The 15338-nt window shown below is 36.3% G+C and overlaps 1 protein-coding gene across 7 annotated transcripts in view; it reads left to right on the top strand.

Moving 5' to 3' along the window:
- The window catches only part of LOC136246668 (inositol 1,4,5-trisphosphate receptor type 3-like), a 72676-nt gene extending 63144 nt beyond the window's left edge, over positions 1–9532 (top strand). For 3 of the 7 annotated variants that reach the window (XM_066038206.1, XM_066038207.1, XM_066038208.1), the window contains 16 exons: positions 253–417; positions 469–571; positions 623–861; positions 911–1033; positions 1087–1133; positions 1190–1276; positions 7759–7941; positions 7989–8030; positions 8079–8142; positions 8191–8314; positions 8364–8548; positions 8598–8744; positions 8798–8875; positions 8923–9042; positions 9105–9239; positions 9306–9532. In XM_066038206.1, coding sequence (XP_065894278.1) covers positions 253–417; positions 469–571; positions 623–861; positions 911–1033; positions 1087–1133; positions 1190–1276; positions 7759–7941; positions 7989–8030; positions 8079–8142; positions 8191–8314; positions 8364–8548; positions 8598–8744; positions 8798–8875; positions 8923–9042; positions 9105–9239; positions 9306–9383 — 1920 coding nt within the window. In that variant the 3' untranslated portion in view covers positions 9384–9532. Of the gene's footprint in view, positions 1–252; positions 418–468; positions 572–622; positions 862–910; positions 1034–1086; positions 1134–1189; positions 1277–7758; positions 7942–7988; positions 8031–8078; positions 8143–8190; positions 8315–8363; positions 8553–8597; positions 8745–8797; positions 8876–8922; positions 9043–9104; positions 9240–9305 lie in introns of those variants that run through there. The other 4 variants (XM_066038209.1, XM_066038210.1, XR_010696727.1 and 1 more) reach the window with 4 other exon arrangements.
- Positions 9533–15338: the final 5806 nt, after the last annotated feature.

Raw genomic sequence — 15338 nt, 5'->3', positions numbered from 1 at the left:
ATAGGGAATGTAGGCACAAATTACACCCCATCACACTACAGGTCATATCTCAGTATCGGAACACATTCTGTAACTTGCAGAATAATCCAAAATAAATGCCTACTAAGAGCTGAAAATTGTATTGCCATAGCGTAATGATGTAAAAAGTTATGAGTGATGGATGGTTTGAAAAATCATTCGCCCACATGCCCTATTTTTGCAGGCCCAGTCACATATGGTTTCATCATAATGCTGTGAATTTAATTGTTATAGATTCTAAAGCTTAAAACTGCAGCGATTGAGGTTATAGAAATGATGTTAGAAGAAATACATCCAAAGTCACAAGATCTGGCGATCAGTGTTTATAAAGCAGTTGATACTGAGGCTCTTCACAGCACCCTGGCTTATTGTAATCACCTTAGACAGGATGAGGAAATGGTCAATTGTTGTGTGCTATAAATAAGACTGGCTACTATAATATTCTTACAGAGAAAATCAAAACTCGATGATGATGCTGAGAGAGCTGCTTTCACAACATATCACATATTAGTTCACATGGCAGATTTTCCAAATATTACTTTGGATCAATTGAGTAGGATTTAACTGTTTTCTTATATTTTACTATCTTTTTCTCCCTAATAAGAACCTAAAAAACCAAAAGATGAAGCTAAAACGACACAAGATGAAGCTAAAACGACACAAGATGAAGCTAAAACGACACAAGATGAAGCTAAAACGACACAAGATGAAGCTAAAACGACACATTATTCAGAGATTGAAAATGCTTGGAAATTCTGTGAGAAACGGTCAAGGTGCATTGAGGTAATATACAAGGATAAAGAAGGCCAAACAACATTGGCAAAAGTACATTTCAATTCTAAAGTATGTAGTATCACTGTACAAGTAACCATGATCTTATTATTTGGGGTAGGATCAATTGTCAAGTGCCATTAAAGAAAGGGTGAAAGTTAGTGTTAACCGTGAATCTCCTGAAGGCAAAATTAGAGATTTTGCTGAATGGATGAATTTAGTTAAAAAGGAAGTTAAACACTTAGTAAGTTACATTTGGCAGTTTTATCTGATATTCAAAGTACTTCTACTCTCAAGAACTACCTACAAGATAATTTGTACACAAACATCTTTGTCAGCCACATGTAAGTTGAAGTTGTGAGATTGTGAGTGATGTGGTACTATAAATCAACCCGTACAGTCACTGGTTCAATCATATAGTCCTTTTATGGACTTTACTCATGAACATTTTACTGGTGGTAGCATGGAACAGTGAATCTCCAAAAAGGTTAGTTGTCTCATTATTGATGATCTGGAAATAAATCAAAATTATATTAGTAAGATGAGCAAATGTAATGCTGGTATATTTCTCACTTTAATAGCTCTACATATAAATAAATAGAAATACAAGTCCTATATCTGGTAGTGCATGAGCAGTAACTCTGCTTGTGATTTTTTTTCTTTGGTTTCCCTGTGGCTGTCTATCACACATATCATTGTCCATATTTTCTGTAGTGACTGGATTGATTGCAGAGATGCATCTGGTACTTTCGTACTCATTTATAATACTGTGAAAAATAGCTGAAAACAAAGCATAATAGCTGGTCTTCAACTTTTAGCAATTGATTGTTGTGGCCTGTAATTTATAGTTGTAACATGGGTGCAAATAGTCTGCCTGATATGTCCATCTGAACCACAGGCCCAAGGGCAGAGGGTGGACATATCAGGCAGACCATGGGTTCCCATGTTACAACCTTTATGTAACACTTCCATTCCATTCCATTGCCTGTCGGGTGATTAACCACCCATGCCAGTACCAGTGGCTTTATTTTATATTATATAGTTATACAACGGCCACGAGTGCTCTGCCTGATATAAACTCACGAGCCTGAGGGCCGTCAGGCCCGAAGGCAAGTGCGTTTATACAGGCAGAGCACGAGTGCACGTTGTATAACAGTTATGTACCACTCACCTAATAGGTGGGGAGAGTCTCACAAGACAGCTGTACTACTTATAAAGGCCAGGTTTCTAACATCGATTGTGGGTAACCAAGCCAGACGTTGCGATGACGTTGTACTGCAGCCACCTGAGATATTGAAAGCTAGTACGCTATGGGTTATATCACTAACCTGTATTCGCTGTTCGACTCTCATCATGTAGTGCTCAGCATGCCAGTGTGCCATATAGACTAAGCACCAGACTAATCACCAGTGATTCTCTCGAGCGAAAAAAAGCAGCTAAATAGACGGTTTAAGTAAACAAAACCTAACTACTAAACGATACTAGTCTAATTCTTACTATTCACACTGGCTAAACTCGAATCTGGTGGCATGACAAAACTGGTTCCCACAATCGAACTTAAAGGTTAGTATTATTTAGAATAGACTCTATATTTGTTTTATTGAGTCATTGTCGAAGTGGACTACAGTTTAATCTGGGCTAAGATGGCACCAGACTAGTAAGGTGTATAAGTACGTTTATATATATGTAGACTAGAGTTGTGGCCACCCGCGTTGGCTTTTTCGATCGTCATTGGCTGCTTGTAAACATTATACGTATTGGTGACGTTATGGCCCACAATCGACCTTTACATGTCAGGCTATAAAAGAATTCGAGTGATCTGTGAAGTGTCTTTCCACCTATTAGGTGAGGTGTCGTAGTGGTCGTCACCACCGGCACTTGTGCTATGCTGCACAAAACCACAGCCAGTGCAATATCTGTATATTGCACTGCGGTCGGTGCATTATAACTTATAATGCACTTGTTGTGGTCTACAAAACCGCAACCAGTGCGTTATAAGTTATAATGCACTCTCTGCGGTCTGCAGCAGTGCAATATACAAATTATGGCACTGGCGGTGCCTTTAAACTGCCCACGCAGAGTGGTACATAAATGCATAAAAGATTTGATTGTGGCTAAGCAGCAGGTAATGTTACAGCTACACTGTACATTTGTTATAATAAACAGATTAGTCCTAAAGATATCAAGGAAAAGTCAAGTTTTTGCTAATCACAGGGAATTTAAAAGTGTTTTATTAGCACTTTAGAGACTAATTGAAACACATACTAAAGGCATAAAAGAGTATGCTTTGTTGTAGCATGATTATCTGTAATGTGGGTGTGGTTCATATTCGAAAACATGCTGAAACGCTTGTGTATGTGCAATGAAACTATTTTCACCTTCAACTAAAGTTTCCCAACTTGTAGAATGGCAAGGATACTGAAATGCCTCAATCTGAATACTTCTTGTGGTCAAACTCCAACTCGTGATAATGGTCACTCAATTGTTAACTTATTTCCATAATCGATGTCAGCCTGAGCATTTATAAAACAAATCGGGTGGTACTGTTACCTCATGAGTTAAGCATTATAAAAATAATGCCCTAACCACAGGGCATTATACAGATAATTCCCTGACCACAGGGTAAATGGGTAATATTAAATATGTATACTAAAAAATTCCGTTTATCTACCCACGCAAAAAGTGTTACATTACATTTTATAGCATGCCTGTACTATTTTTTTAAATTTGATGTGATATGCACTAGTTAACTAATCATAACTATGTTATACAAATAATTAGTTGGATTAGTGATCAATGCAAAAGTAGTGAATAGGAGTAGTATATGTGACCGGGCCTGCGAAAATAGGGCATGTGGGCACACAATTTTTGCCTACTTTGTCAAAGTTTCACCACTCATAACATTTTGCACCATTATGCTATGAAACTGCAATTTCCAGCTATTAATAAGCATTTAAGTGGCATCATGATGCAAGTTACAGAATGGAAATATACTTTTCCAGTACTGAGATATGACCTGTAGAGTGACAGGGTGTAGTTTGTGCCCACATGCCCTGTTTTCGCAGGCCCAGTCACATATTATGGTGGCATAATTTTGAAATTGTTGATCACGAATTTCATGACAATAATTCTGGAATTATTGGATGATTAAAAGCATAATTTAAGAATTATTTAATGTCCATGGTAGTAATCAGTGAAATTAAGGGGCTTGTCTCTACTTGATTAGCTAAAAGAAAAAGTTAAGCCAATAAGAATGGTATGTACTAGTTTATTAAAAATTATAAAAATGAAGTAGGGATCCTCCAAGCAATAAAAGGTAGTTAAACAAGAGATGAATGATGGTATTACAACATAGCTTAGTGGGAAATCCCTACATTGGCATGGCACAACAATTATTGTGTGTTTAATGCCTAAGTAGGGATTTCCCACCAAGCTATGCTTTAATACCATTATTGATCTCTTGTTTCACTATTATCACCTGGATCCCTACTTCATTTTTTAATCTGTAATTTTAATTTTACTAGTTTTAGTTTTTTGTTAAAGGCTATACACATGTGACTGCTCTATTAGGGTGACTGCTGTATTAGAGTATAGCAAGGCGAGTGGTCACTATTCCATTATTAAGATAGCTAACCCTAAAAGGGATGTGGTAATCATGGTCAACTCTGTGCTTGATCGATAGATTGTAAGTGGGCATAGAATAAAGAATGGGTGTGATCATTATCATGAAGATGCAAGTATCTACCAGGTATCCAGTATCTCCTACAATAGCATAGTATAAGTGCGTTAAATAATTTTGTGGCATCTACTATGCTGCTCAAAGAAGATGTCGACACAGAAAATTAATGCCTAGATATGATTTCATTGTATGAAGAAGATGGAGGGACAGCTTCATTGTAGATAAAAGAAAGACTAGACACAGATGGAACACACTCGTCAGAACCCCAAAAGGCACATCCCACTGGTGAATTTGTTATTGTGGGGTAAAATGGTGGCCGTTGTGTGCCGGTAATGAGATATTTTTAGCTGATATGGTCATTGAGATATGGAGGCTTTTGTAGAAGCGTGGGCAAAAGCTTACAAATGATTTTATCGCATGATATATGTAACATTTATAAAATTTTTTGACAATTTGGAATTTGAATGGTTAACTAATAGTGCTACTGTTGGAAGGAGTAATGGATAAGTCTGGTGAGGCAGAAGACCTAAGAACCTTTTATAATGATGAAGGCATATGCTTTAACTACCAACTTGGAGGAAAGCAGTGTGGGAAGGCACCCAGACTATTAAGCTACTGTGGTCAGAACATAAAGACCACACCCACTGCTTGAAGGTTCTTAGTTTACTAATTTGTTAACCTGCTTTACTGTAGTTGTGCCCAGTTATACTGATAGTAAAATATCAGTAACTTTAAGTATATGGAACATAATTGTTTTACTAAGTTTTAAACTCTCAGTAAACATCAGTGAATGCAGGTTTACTGAAAAGCTACTAAAATTCCAAACAATTAACTGTTCCATATACTGGGGATATACCACTCTAGTAAACTAAGAAACTTCAAGCAGTGACCATCTAACATAGGGTTACCAATGTTAAAAAAATGATGTACGTACTCTGTATTCAAAATGATTTGCTAACTGCTGTTACATGTTGGACTAACTCTTGCACTTACATAGATACATCTGCAGTAGTATAGCAAATTCCACTGCTTCATTGGGATAGATAAATATTGACTGCATCACAATACTGGAGTTCTGGAGTTCAACCTTCCTCTGTGAGCAAACCTTCACCTAAGAGCATAGTAGGTTGACTGGAAAGATAGGCTACCTGTCACTGCAACATTAGAGCATGATTTTGGGTTCAAAAAATAGGTATTTGTCTATGGACCTGAAGTCACAGTAGTAGTCATTCATCACCAAGAAGTCACACATATTAAATTTGAACATACCAGCCTCTGCAAAATTTGCTAAAAATCACATCTTGGCTGCATAACTTGTTGACCAAAGTGCATACATAAAGTATAGCTTGTGGTTAGGTTATGGTCATCAGGAGCTGTAAAATTAAATAAAAAGGCACTAATATAAGGAAATTTGTGTGAACCTTACATGATTTTCACTTGATGTAAAGACTTAAACCCTTGTACATTGCTATTAGGGACCCGCCGATTATGCTCATAATTTTACCTATTATGCTATGCTGCACTGCTCAAAAATTCACCTATTATGCTTAAATTAATGCTCAATATTTACCTATTATGCTCGATTATGCTCAATGTTCATGCCTTAGTTGATATACTTTGCTACTAGTTTAACACTGTATAGAAAGAAAAAATGGGTGGCTGGAACACAAATAATAAATTCTTGCTGCATGTAAGAGAAAAGATCGATATACTCTAATAGAACAGTCAGTGTGATGATTGTTCTATTAGAGTTACTGACTGCTCTATTAGAGTATATCGATTTTATTTTGCAATTGTCATTTTTCCAGTAAGAATTTATACTGTCGTATAAATATTTAACCTATTATGCTGGCATTATGCTCAATGCTTTTAGGTACCTATTATGCTCAAAATTATGCCAGCATAATCGGCGGGTCCCTAATTGCTATTAGCAGTATCTAACACCATTACTTTTACTCTTATTATGTAGATTAACACAATTTAGTTGGCATATGATTAGTGACCACACCCAAGCCTAGTCATGTGAGCATGACATGGATTAGCTAAATTCTTTTGTGGTTGAGCTGCTGACAACAATAACTGCTATACTTTATGAAACTCTTACATCTGTTTTAAGCCAAAATTTCTATTTCTAAGCAGTTGAATAAGCTAGTTTTGTAGTAGAGGTGTGATTTTCATCCTATTCCAGGCTCACCTGGGTGGTCATCACTGTTCAAATTTAACCATGCTTTGTATGCGACTTCTTTGTCATTGGATGACTACTACTGTGATGTGGGAAATTTGGCTATCATTTGTAGACAGAAATCCATTTTGTAGACCTAAATCATGCTCAAACACTACAGCAACAGGAAGCTTATCTCACTAATCAAACTACCAATGCTTTAGAGGAAGGTTGAACTCTAGTATTGTGATAAAGGATCAAGGCTACTAGAAATTTCAGCTAGTTATATTTGATTTTGCAGAGATTTCATTCAACTTATAAACAGGCAATGGATTTACCACCACTGCAGTTGTATTCAACTGATAGTTAGTCCACCATGCCACAGCAAAATTATTTATTAAATCAATTTGAAGATGTCGATTTATTAGCAACAGCCTTCACAGTTAAAGCACTAAAGGTCAATAATACAGCTTAAACCCTTCAGGATGTGAGTATACATTCCCCAAAAATCTCAGGACGTTATCTGACGATGCATTGTCTTGTCTGATTCTTGTACTAATGTGGTTGAGTTCCAGGGAATCTGTTTTGTCCAAAATATTGAATGAAGTAACCTTCCTCTGATTCCTATCCCTGCACACTTGAACTGGCCCAACAGGACTCAAAGCTGGCCTACAACATGCAGCATTGGAGAAGGCTCACCCCTGCAACCTATGCCTGAGTGATGGTGAGGTTGGGAAAAGGAACAGGGGAAATCAATTGTTGCATCGGTTCGTGATGCCCAGAAAGCCGTTTGAGAGACATTAATTGTGATAATTGAACATAGTTTCTCTCTTTCATCAGTTGCCAATGTTAGCCTCAAGTAAAATCCAACATTTTTGCATCTCAACTGCCCATCAGGTCAAGTACAAAATTAACCTGTTTCGATTGATTGCACAGTAGTTGAATCATCAGACACCATTTTGCAAACCATACTAACCATGTGTAGGGAAAGGAAATGCAGACTAGTCACATCCTACCTGATATGGGAGACCTACTAACTGCTGTAATATTATGTGTAGTATGAGTGAAATACTAATGTTACTTGTCACAAAATATAATTTCAGTGCTTTACATTCTTTATTTACTGTAGGAGGTTAAATGGTACAGAAATTGTTGTGCCAGCTGTGCCCGAGCTGCAAGACAAGCATTGGTTCTTTTCTTATGTACTTTATATTGGTGGGGCCATTCATCTACTGATGAGTCTTGGGGTGGCTATTTCACATTTTCTTATCAATTATTCCAACTTTGCCATGCCAACAGTTTTTAATTGGAAGTAAGTCTGATGTCATGTAGTAATTATGTCATCTGAAATTCATTCAGGTGCAAAACTACTAAATCTTATTCAGATCAGCTTAATGGGATGTAAGTCTGATGTCATGTAGTAATTATGTCATCTGAAATTTCATTCAGGCGCAAAACTACTAAATATTATTCAAATCAGTATTTCCTAGGAGTAAAGACAATGTATCACATTGTAAGACGTATTTTGTATTTTAATTCATAATTATTGGCTACTATGTAGGTATTTGTGTTGTGTTCAGCATTGTCACTGTATTTCTATGGCTATTTTTACTGCATTTGTTTGTTCCACATTGTGGTTGACAGTGACATCTTACAACGTGTGCTGAAATCTATCACCAAACATGGTAAACAACTACAATAATAGTACTACATAGTGTGATCATTTCTATATAGGCAGTTCATTGCTGTTGGTAGCTGCACTTGGTTTGATAGTGATCTATGTTTATTCTGTGGGTACATTTGCTTTCATGCCTAATGACTTTGATAGCAATGATGGAGATACAAATCTCTTCTGTGGCACCCTCTTTGAATGCTTTGTCACTGTGCTAGAGTATGGCTTACTGGACACCATAGGATTGGTAAGTGAGTACAATACATGCTGTAATCTTGTCTTGATTAATGTTGCAGGCTGTGCCTTTACCAGCCAATATAAAGGATGCCACTCTCAGAGCACTTTTCTATGACCTCACCTTCTTCATCATTGTGACCATTATTGGTCTGAATATAGTGTTTGGTATTATTGTGGATACGTTCTCCGAACTGAGAGATGAAAGGGTATAATGCTGCTTTGTATGATTAACACTTGATGTGTACCTGCATATTTCTAGCATCGCATTGAGCAAGACAAAAAAGGAGTTTGTTTTATATGCAACCTTCCCAGCTTGGAGTTTGACAGGAGGACTGAGGTGTATAAATGATTTTTATGCACCACTTTTAATAACTAAAATCACAGGGATTTGAAAACCATATAAAACATGAACACAACATGTGGAACTACATCTTCTATTCTCTGTACTTGGACACAGTTGATATCAATGACCACACTGCAATTGAAAGCTATGTTTACAACCAGGTATGATACAGTACTTTTTACATGGGTACATAAGATTACTATTGACCCTTACTATTTTGCAGATAAATGAAGGAGAAACTGGTTATTTTCCATTATTTAAAGCGCGCAGTTTAAAGGAAAAAGAAGATCACACTTTAAATGAGCTTGTTGAGCTTAAAAGATTAATAAATATCCTGGTAGACCATCACCAAGAAGAGGTACACAGTATGCATGCATGTAATTTTTATTTGCTTAACCAATGCTGTGAATGCACTTCCATGTAGCAAAGAAATGCAATATTTTATAAGTACAGAGAAGACAATGCTGAAAGGGAGAGAAGGTCGGAACAGACCAATGACTAGTTTAGCGTCTGTTATTGACTAACTACGTATACTTAGTTGCACATATATCTTATAACCGTAAAGACATTAGGCATATATTGTTTCTTGTTTTTTTTAATTCTTATTATTACATGCATAAGGCCACGTAAACACAATTATCAGTTTCTCATCCTCCAATACTCAAAATAGCAGTGTGGGAGAGTAGTGCTTTTAAATTTTTTAAAAATTAATTGGATAGCTAAATTAGCTAGCTTAATAAGTGACTAACAATGCAAGTTTTTATGAATAATTAAGTTTGTGACCTAATTTCTGCATAACATCTATAGTATGTTATTATGTAGTTATTATGCTTAGAGGCTGCACACAAAGAAGTGTTGGGTTGATATGTGTGCCATAACTGATCTTCTGTATGATTAAAGAGCAAAAAAAAAGATATGCCAGCAGTACAGAAAACACATGTTAGCGTATACATACACAAATGACTGAAAAACCTATAGTCACAGTCAGGGCCGCCCACAGGGGGGGGGGGGGGGAAGGGCAACTGGGGCATTTTGCCCCGGGGCCCAGCCTGAAAGAGGCCCCATGAAGGGCCCCCTGAATACCTGTTTAAAAGATCGATATACTCTAATAGAGCAGTCAGATCTAAATACTCTAATAGAGCAGTCACAGTATTCTTCAGAGGAGCAGTGTAGCAAGCTTATAGATAAGGAGATATGGTTGGTGATGGGTAGTTATTGTCATTGCCAGCAGGTTGTGACCCTTTTTTTATTTTATTTTTTTATTTTTTTGGTCTTCACCTTACAACTTGGGTCAAGGGCCCCACTTTAACTCTTTGCCCTGGGCCCCTTAATTTCTCTGGGCGGCCCTGGTCACAGTGCAGGTTACTGCTTTTTAAGCACTGATAATATTAATAATACACAGAATGACTGTAAATGCTACAGAATTTGACCAGAGTTTGTAACTACAAAGATCCGCCACCCACTGACCAGTTAGAAGGACCATGGCTGGAGATTTAAAGGGGCAATGCGCTGTTACAACATTGATTATTTTGGGGTCCAGTAAAATCATGTAATGCTTGTACTTTACCACCTGCAACATGAACTCCACAAGACACACAATGTAACCAGCTGGTGTTGGACAAGCATTGAGTGGCTTCTATACATCAAAACATAATACAGCTTGTACAGAGCATATTGCCCCTTTAATTTACGAAGTTGCTGTTGTTTTGGCAGCTGGATCCACATTGCCAGTGTTATTATTCCAGCAGTACACTAGATTATCAAATGCACTAGTTGTATGAAGGTACGTTTTTGATGAGTTCTAGGGTTGAACATTGGAGTGAGATAAGCAAGCGTCCCAGCAAAGCAGGGCCAACTTGGGGCCAACCCTAGCTCGCCTCAAATTCACCAAGGACTTATCTTCATACAAAAATGAAACGCATCATTGTGCTTAACAGGCTAACTTCAAGTTAAGGTTCAGCTTTGTTCACAAGAAAAACTACTGATAAATGATATGCAAAATTCCACAGCAAATATGACTATCCACTTACTTTATGAAATTGTAGTGCAATTGAATAGAATTATAGCAAGAAAAATCACCTACAGAATCTATTGTGCTAGTAGCTCATTACAAAATTATTTATAGAATGTGTAATGCATTTTACTGTGACTCTTATCACAAATTACAGTAGCAAATGATTGCTTCTCTAACTGTTTCTATGCAAATATAATTTTCTATGTATTGAAGCTGAGTTTAAATCCCCAGACTTAGTCAGACAATATGAAGCTGCCCACTGACACAATTTAGAAGTACTGACACAATTTCTGTAATGCTGGCATCTTGAGCGTTACACGATATTATGATCTGCATTGTACATTTATTAATGATTTGCTAACAAGCACTTACTGCTATATCAGATGTACAGTCTTCTTCATCCGATATTAGTATCACTTCATTAGCTTCCTACAAGTAAATGTAATATGAGATTTAGCCAGCAGATAATCACTTGTATAGCAAACCACCTAGACTAAAATGATACTAATGGCAACCTACACATGACTGTACTTGTTCAGATAATTGTTTACATACTATTTAAAAATTAAAAATGAATAGCATCAATTAGATATATTTTGTTAGGTATTCATGTATTTAAAAGCAATTCAACCAATCACATCTTAAAATAACTACACAACTTAGCATTGTCAAACAAAATGTTTAAAAACTGACCATTGTCTGGTTGTTCACATTAACACTATTATCATCTGACTGTGATAATAATAGACCTGGAGGATTTGTAGTATCCATTAGCTCCTGAGGCAAAGAGTACACAGAAAGGTACATGTCTGTCTACAATTTAAATTCTATACTGTACATAAAGGTATAGCCACTATGCATATTACGTGTTACAGATATCATTCACAACTTATTAACTACTTCAAAGTGAAACTGTACATCACTGTGCTTGCTTGTATTGACTTCTTCATTGTCATTTACAACATTCTGTTGATCACTCAAAAATATTGTTGTATATGTTAATTTAAATTATTACAAACCTCCACCTGTACACCACTAGTGCCAGCTTCAACAATATTGTCTTTTTCTTTCTGTAAGTAAGAAGTAGTCTTAAAAATAATTATGTTTTTATGGTACATGTGCCTAAGTAATACGTAACACGTTGTGTGGACAGATCAGGTATAACATATCTGATATTACTCTGTGGTCAGGAAATTATCTGACATAATTAAGAGGTGCTGCGGCTCTCAGGCTTTGAGTGGACATATCACTCGTGCCCATGTTGCAACTATAAACACTATATTACAACCGAACATTATGTGCTCATTCTGTACACTCATTTTAATTTCTTGATCACTGCATGGCATATAAATCCTTAATTGAGTACCATAAATAAAACAAGTTGAAGTACCAAGGGTAGATCAAGGAGTTGGCAATGGTAGAGGCACAGGGATACAGGTGGTCAGGGAGAAATAGTGTTATGAATTTGCACTCTGTGTTTACAATGAGATGTTTGAATATACATCACTATTATATCTAAAGATGCATAAATATCAGTACCAATGTTGATTTTAAAAATCTTGTTCAGTAGTCACATGATCAATAATAATAAGATTTATTGACTGCTCTATTAGACGCTTATGAAACCAATTTTCTAGCTACCTAGAGAGGATGCCCTTTTAAATCATCTGGCTCAATGACAGCCCCAACAAACAACTTCACATTAATATAGCTATGTTTTCATGTTATAACTATATAACACAATGATCCCTCTATTATAGTAAACTCACTGGACCCTGAGTATATTCAAATAATCAAAAAGTTCAGATAAACAAAGCCCATAACTCATTTATATGCAGAATCTGTTCATATTATATAGAACAATCATTTCTACTGTTCAGATTGATAGCTGGCTAGTGGAGGAACCTTGCATTATAAGTGTAAGGTATATGGATATGAGATGATGGGCAACATTTACACCAAACCGTTTACATCAGAAAATTTTGGAACCAGCCACAAAAATTACTGGAGCTTCCCCATGGATCCACTATTAAGTGATGAGTTTTTAAGTTAGACTTGTATGAACACATCATGTGTAACAGAATCTGATGAAATATTTAAACATGTTTGTCTGAATATGTAAAAATTTGAAGGTACTACATTCTGTATTTAAATCGTATAAGAATGACATTTATGAGATCGTGAATTACCCTGTTAATGGTCAAAAGGTTAATAGACAGTTACTGTTGACAATTAAACTGATGAAGAATCCTTTAAACTGCTATAGACACAACTTAAGACAAAGAAAGATTAAAGTGGTAAACAGGGTGGATGAAAGATTATTGGTGCCATTAGGATAGTGATATCATACAAAGCAGGTGTTAGCCAAATCATATCACATAGTTCTACAGAGTTATGTTTATGCAATTGGCTCATTGCAGAAAACTGTAGTGTTATGCTATGAAGCACGGCTACTAATTGAAGTCATAATGAATTCTATCAACAGCATGCATTTATAGGAGGCAAGCAATTTCAATAAAATTCTCATATTGTGGCTAAAAGTTGGATCAGCGCATGATGAATGTGTAAGGTGCATGTGTAGGAACACAAGCATGTATATAGCAAATTAGCTATGTAGCTATAGAATGGAGGCAATCTCATTATTTTACTTGACACAGTGAAATAGCTAACTAACAATATAAGTCCATGCAGGCAAAGTTAATTGCTAGTTTCCCGTGTCTGCCTACATGCTTTTCTGAAAGTGCCACAAAATTTTCATTAAAATGATAGCAAAAACAATAAAACAAACTGAGTACTGTTCTGATGAAAACTTTGAAAACCCATGTGGTGGAAATAATGATATAAAGCTGCTATAATGAATAGACCCCCACCCGCATCTATTTAGAAAATGCTTGAAACTGGAAACTAGCAATCAACTTTCCTGGCCTAATATAAAGTATTAGCTAGTTTGCACAGTATTGTGCATGTATGACAAATTATGGTGGCATTTAATATGCAACCCCTTTTGTCAGTTAGCATGGTCAATCTAAAAGAGCATAAAGTGGTATGTATTTTAATCGTTGCAGTTAAAGTCTGTGCGTGTTTTATGGGGAATCAGAACATAAAAATGTTACTGATGGGCGCTGAGACTTACTCAGCCATGCAGTACAAAACTGGGCATAAGCCATACCCAGTTCAGTGCTGACTGAGTAAGTCTTGCCGTAATAACGTTTTTTTCATGCAACTCTAACCTCCACTTTATTCTGAATCCCCAGAAAACACTGTCGAGAATGATGACTGACTCTATTCATAGCTAAACTTGATGTTCATGTATTAGGTTAGGTTTACTATAGTTATTCAGGACTGTGGTTGTACACATGATCTTTTGTGTGTGCGTTAGTTAGAAGACTCTTTCCCGCCTCGTGTGTGCAACGTGACAAGAGTGGAGTGGCTTTCTTCGAACGTCCCGCTTAATAGAACCTGGTAACTGTGACGACCGGTATTGGAACTATTCGCACATCCGTCACAAACACACAGCAGACAGATTTGATGTTCAATTGCTTTGTGTGATCAGTTGAAGTTCTCGTAAATGTACATCAGACAAAAAAAAAATCTGTGGCCTTTGCTGAGTCATACTACGAATATATAGCTAATTAAAATCACTCTAGTTCTTGTATTCTGAATTATGGAATCCTTTGAAATAAGCTACTAACATTCTCTTATTTGGTATGTACTGGAACTTGCAGCTACTATGTGATAACAAGTGAAAACACTTCTCTCCCATCCCTCCCAATATAAGTGTGGTTTAGGTATGAGACTATAGAGCTGCTGCAAGTATTTCCAGGTTCACACATATCCCGTCTATCACATACTTGACACTCCCACACATGTATTACGATCCTGCAAAATGATTAAATTGAATTTAAATGATCAGTTAATTGTATGTCTTAAGTAATTCAATTGATGATTATTTTTAGTTTACACTATGGTAGGTCATGTTCCTGCTAGGAGTAATAATATGTACACCTGCCTTAAGCTACACACAAACTTGTAATGAGCATATGGCAGTACAGGCTGTAGTTGACCATGACCTTTGTATATACAAGCTTCTTTGAACTATTGAGAACTACCTAAATTGTCAGAAAAACTTCCAAATATCTGTGATAAACAATTTACTGAAACATATGCCAAATGTTCAACATTATCACAGGTTTTGCATTTGCTTGCTATAGCTTCATGAGGTGTTAAGTAGCTCATTGTCAAGCACAGACAGACACCATAACCATATACAACAGAGCACAAATACTTTTGATGATGCATTGTGGTTAAGTCATGGAGTGATTATATAATCTTCCTCTAGTGTAATTAGCTGTAGTAAATTACGTATAAAAGAGTTACACTCATGTAGGGCTTCTTGCCCACAAATACTTTTAACTGTATACTCATACATGTATTGATTTGTAC

Source organism: Dysidea avara, chromosome 2 (assembly GCF_963678975.1).
Source record: "Dysidea avara chromosome 2, odDysAvar1.4, whole genome shotgun sequence".
In the NCBI taxonomy this organism is placed as follows: domain Eukaryota; kingdom Metazoa; phylum Porifera; class Demospongiae; order Dictyoceratida; family Dysideidae; genus Dysidea; species Dysidea avara.
Note: the sequence above shows the minus strand (reverse complement) of the source record. Positions and strands in the feature narration are given on the sequence as shown.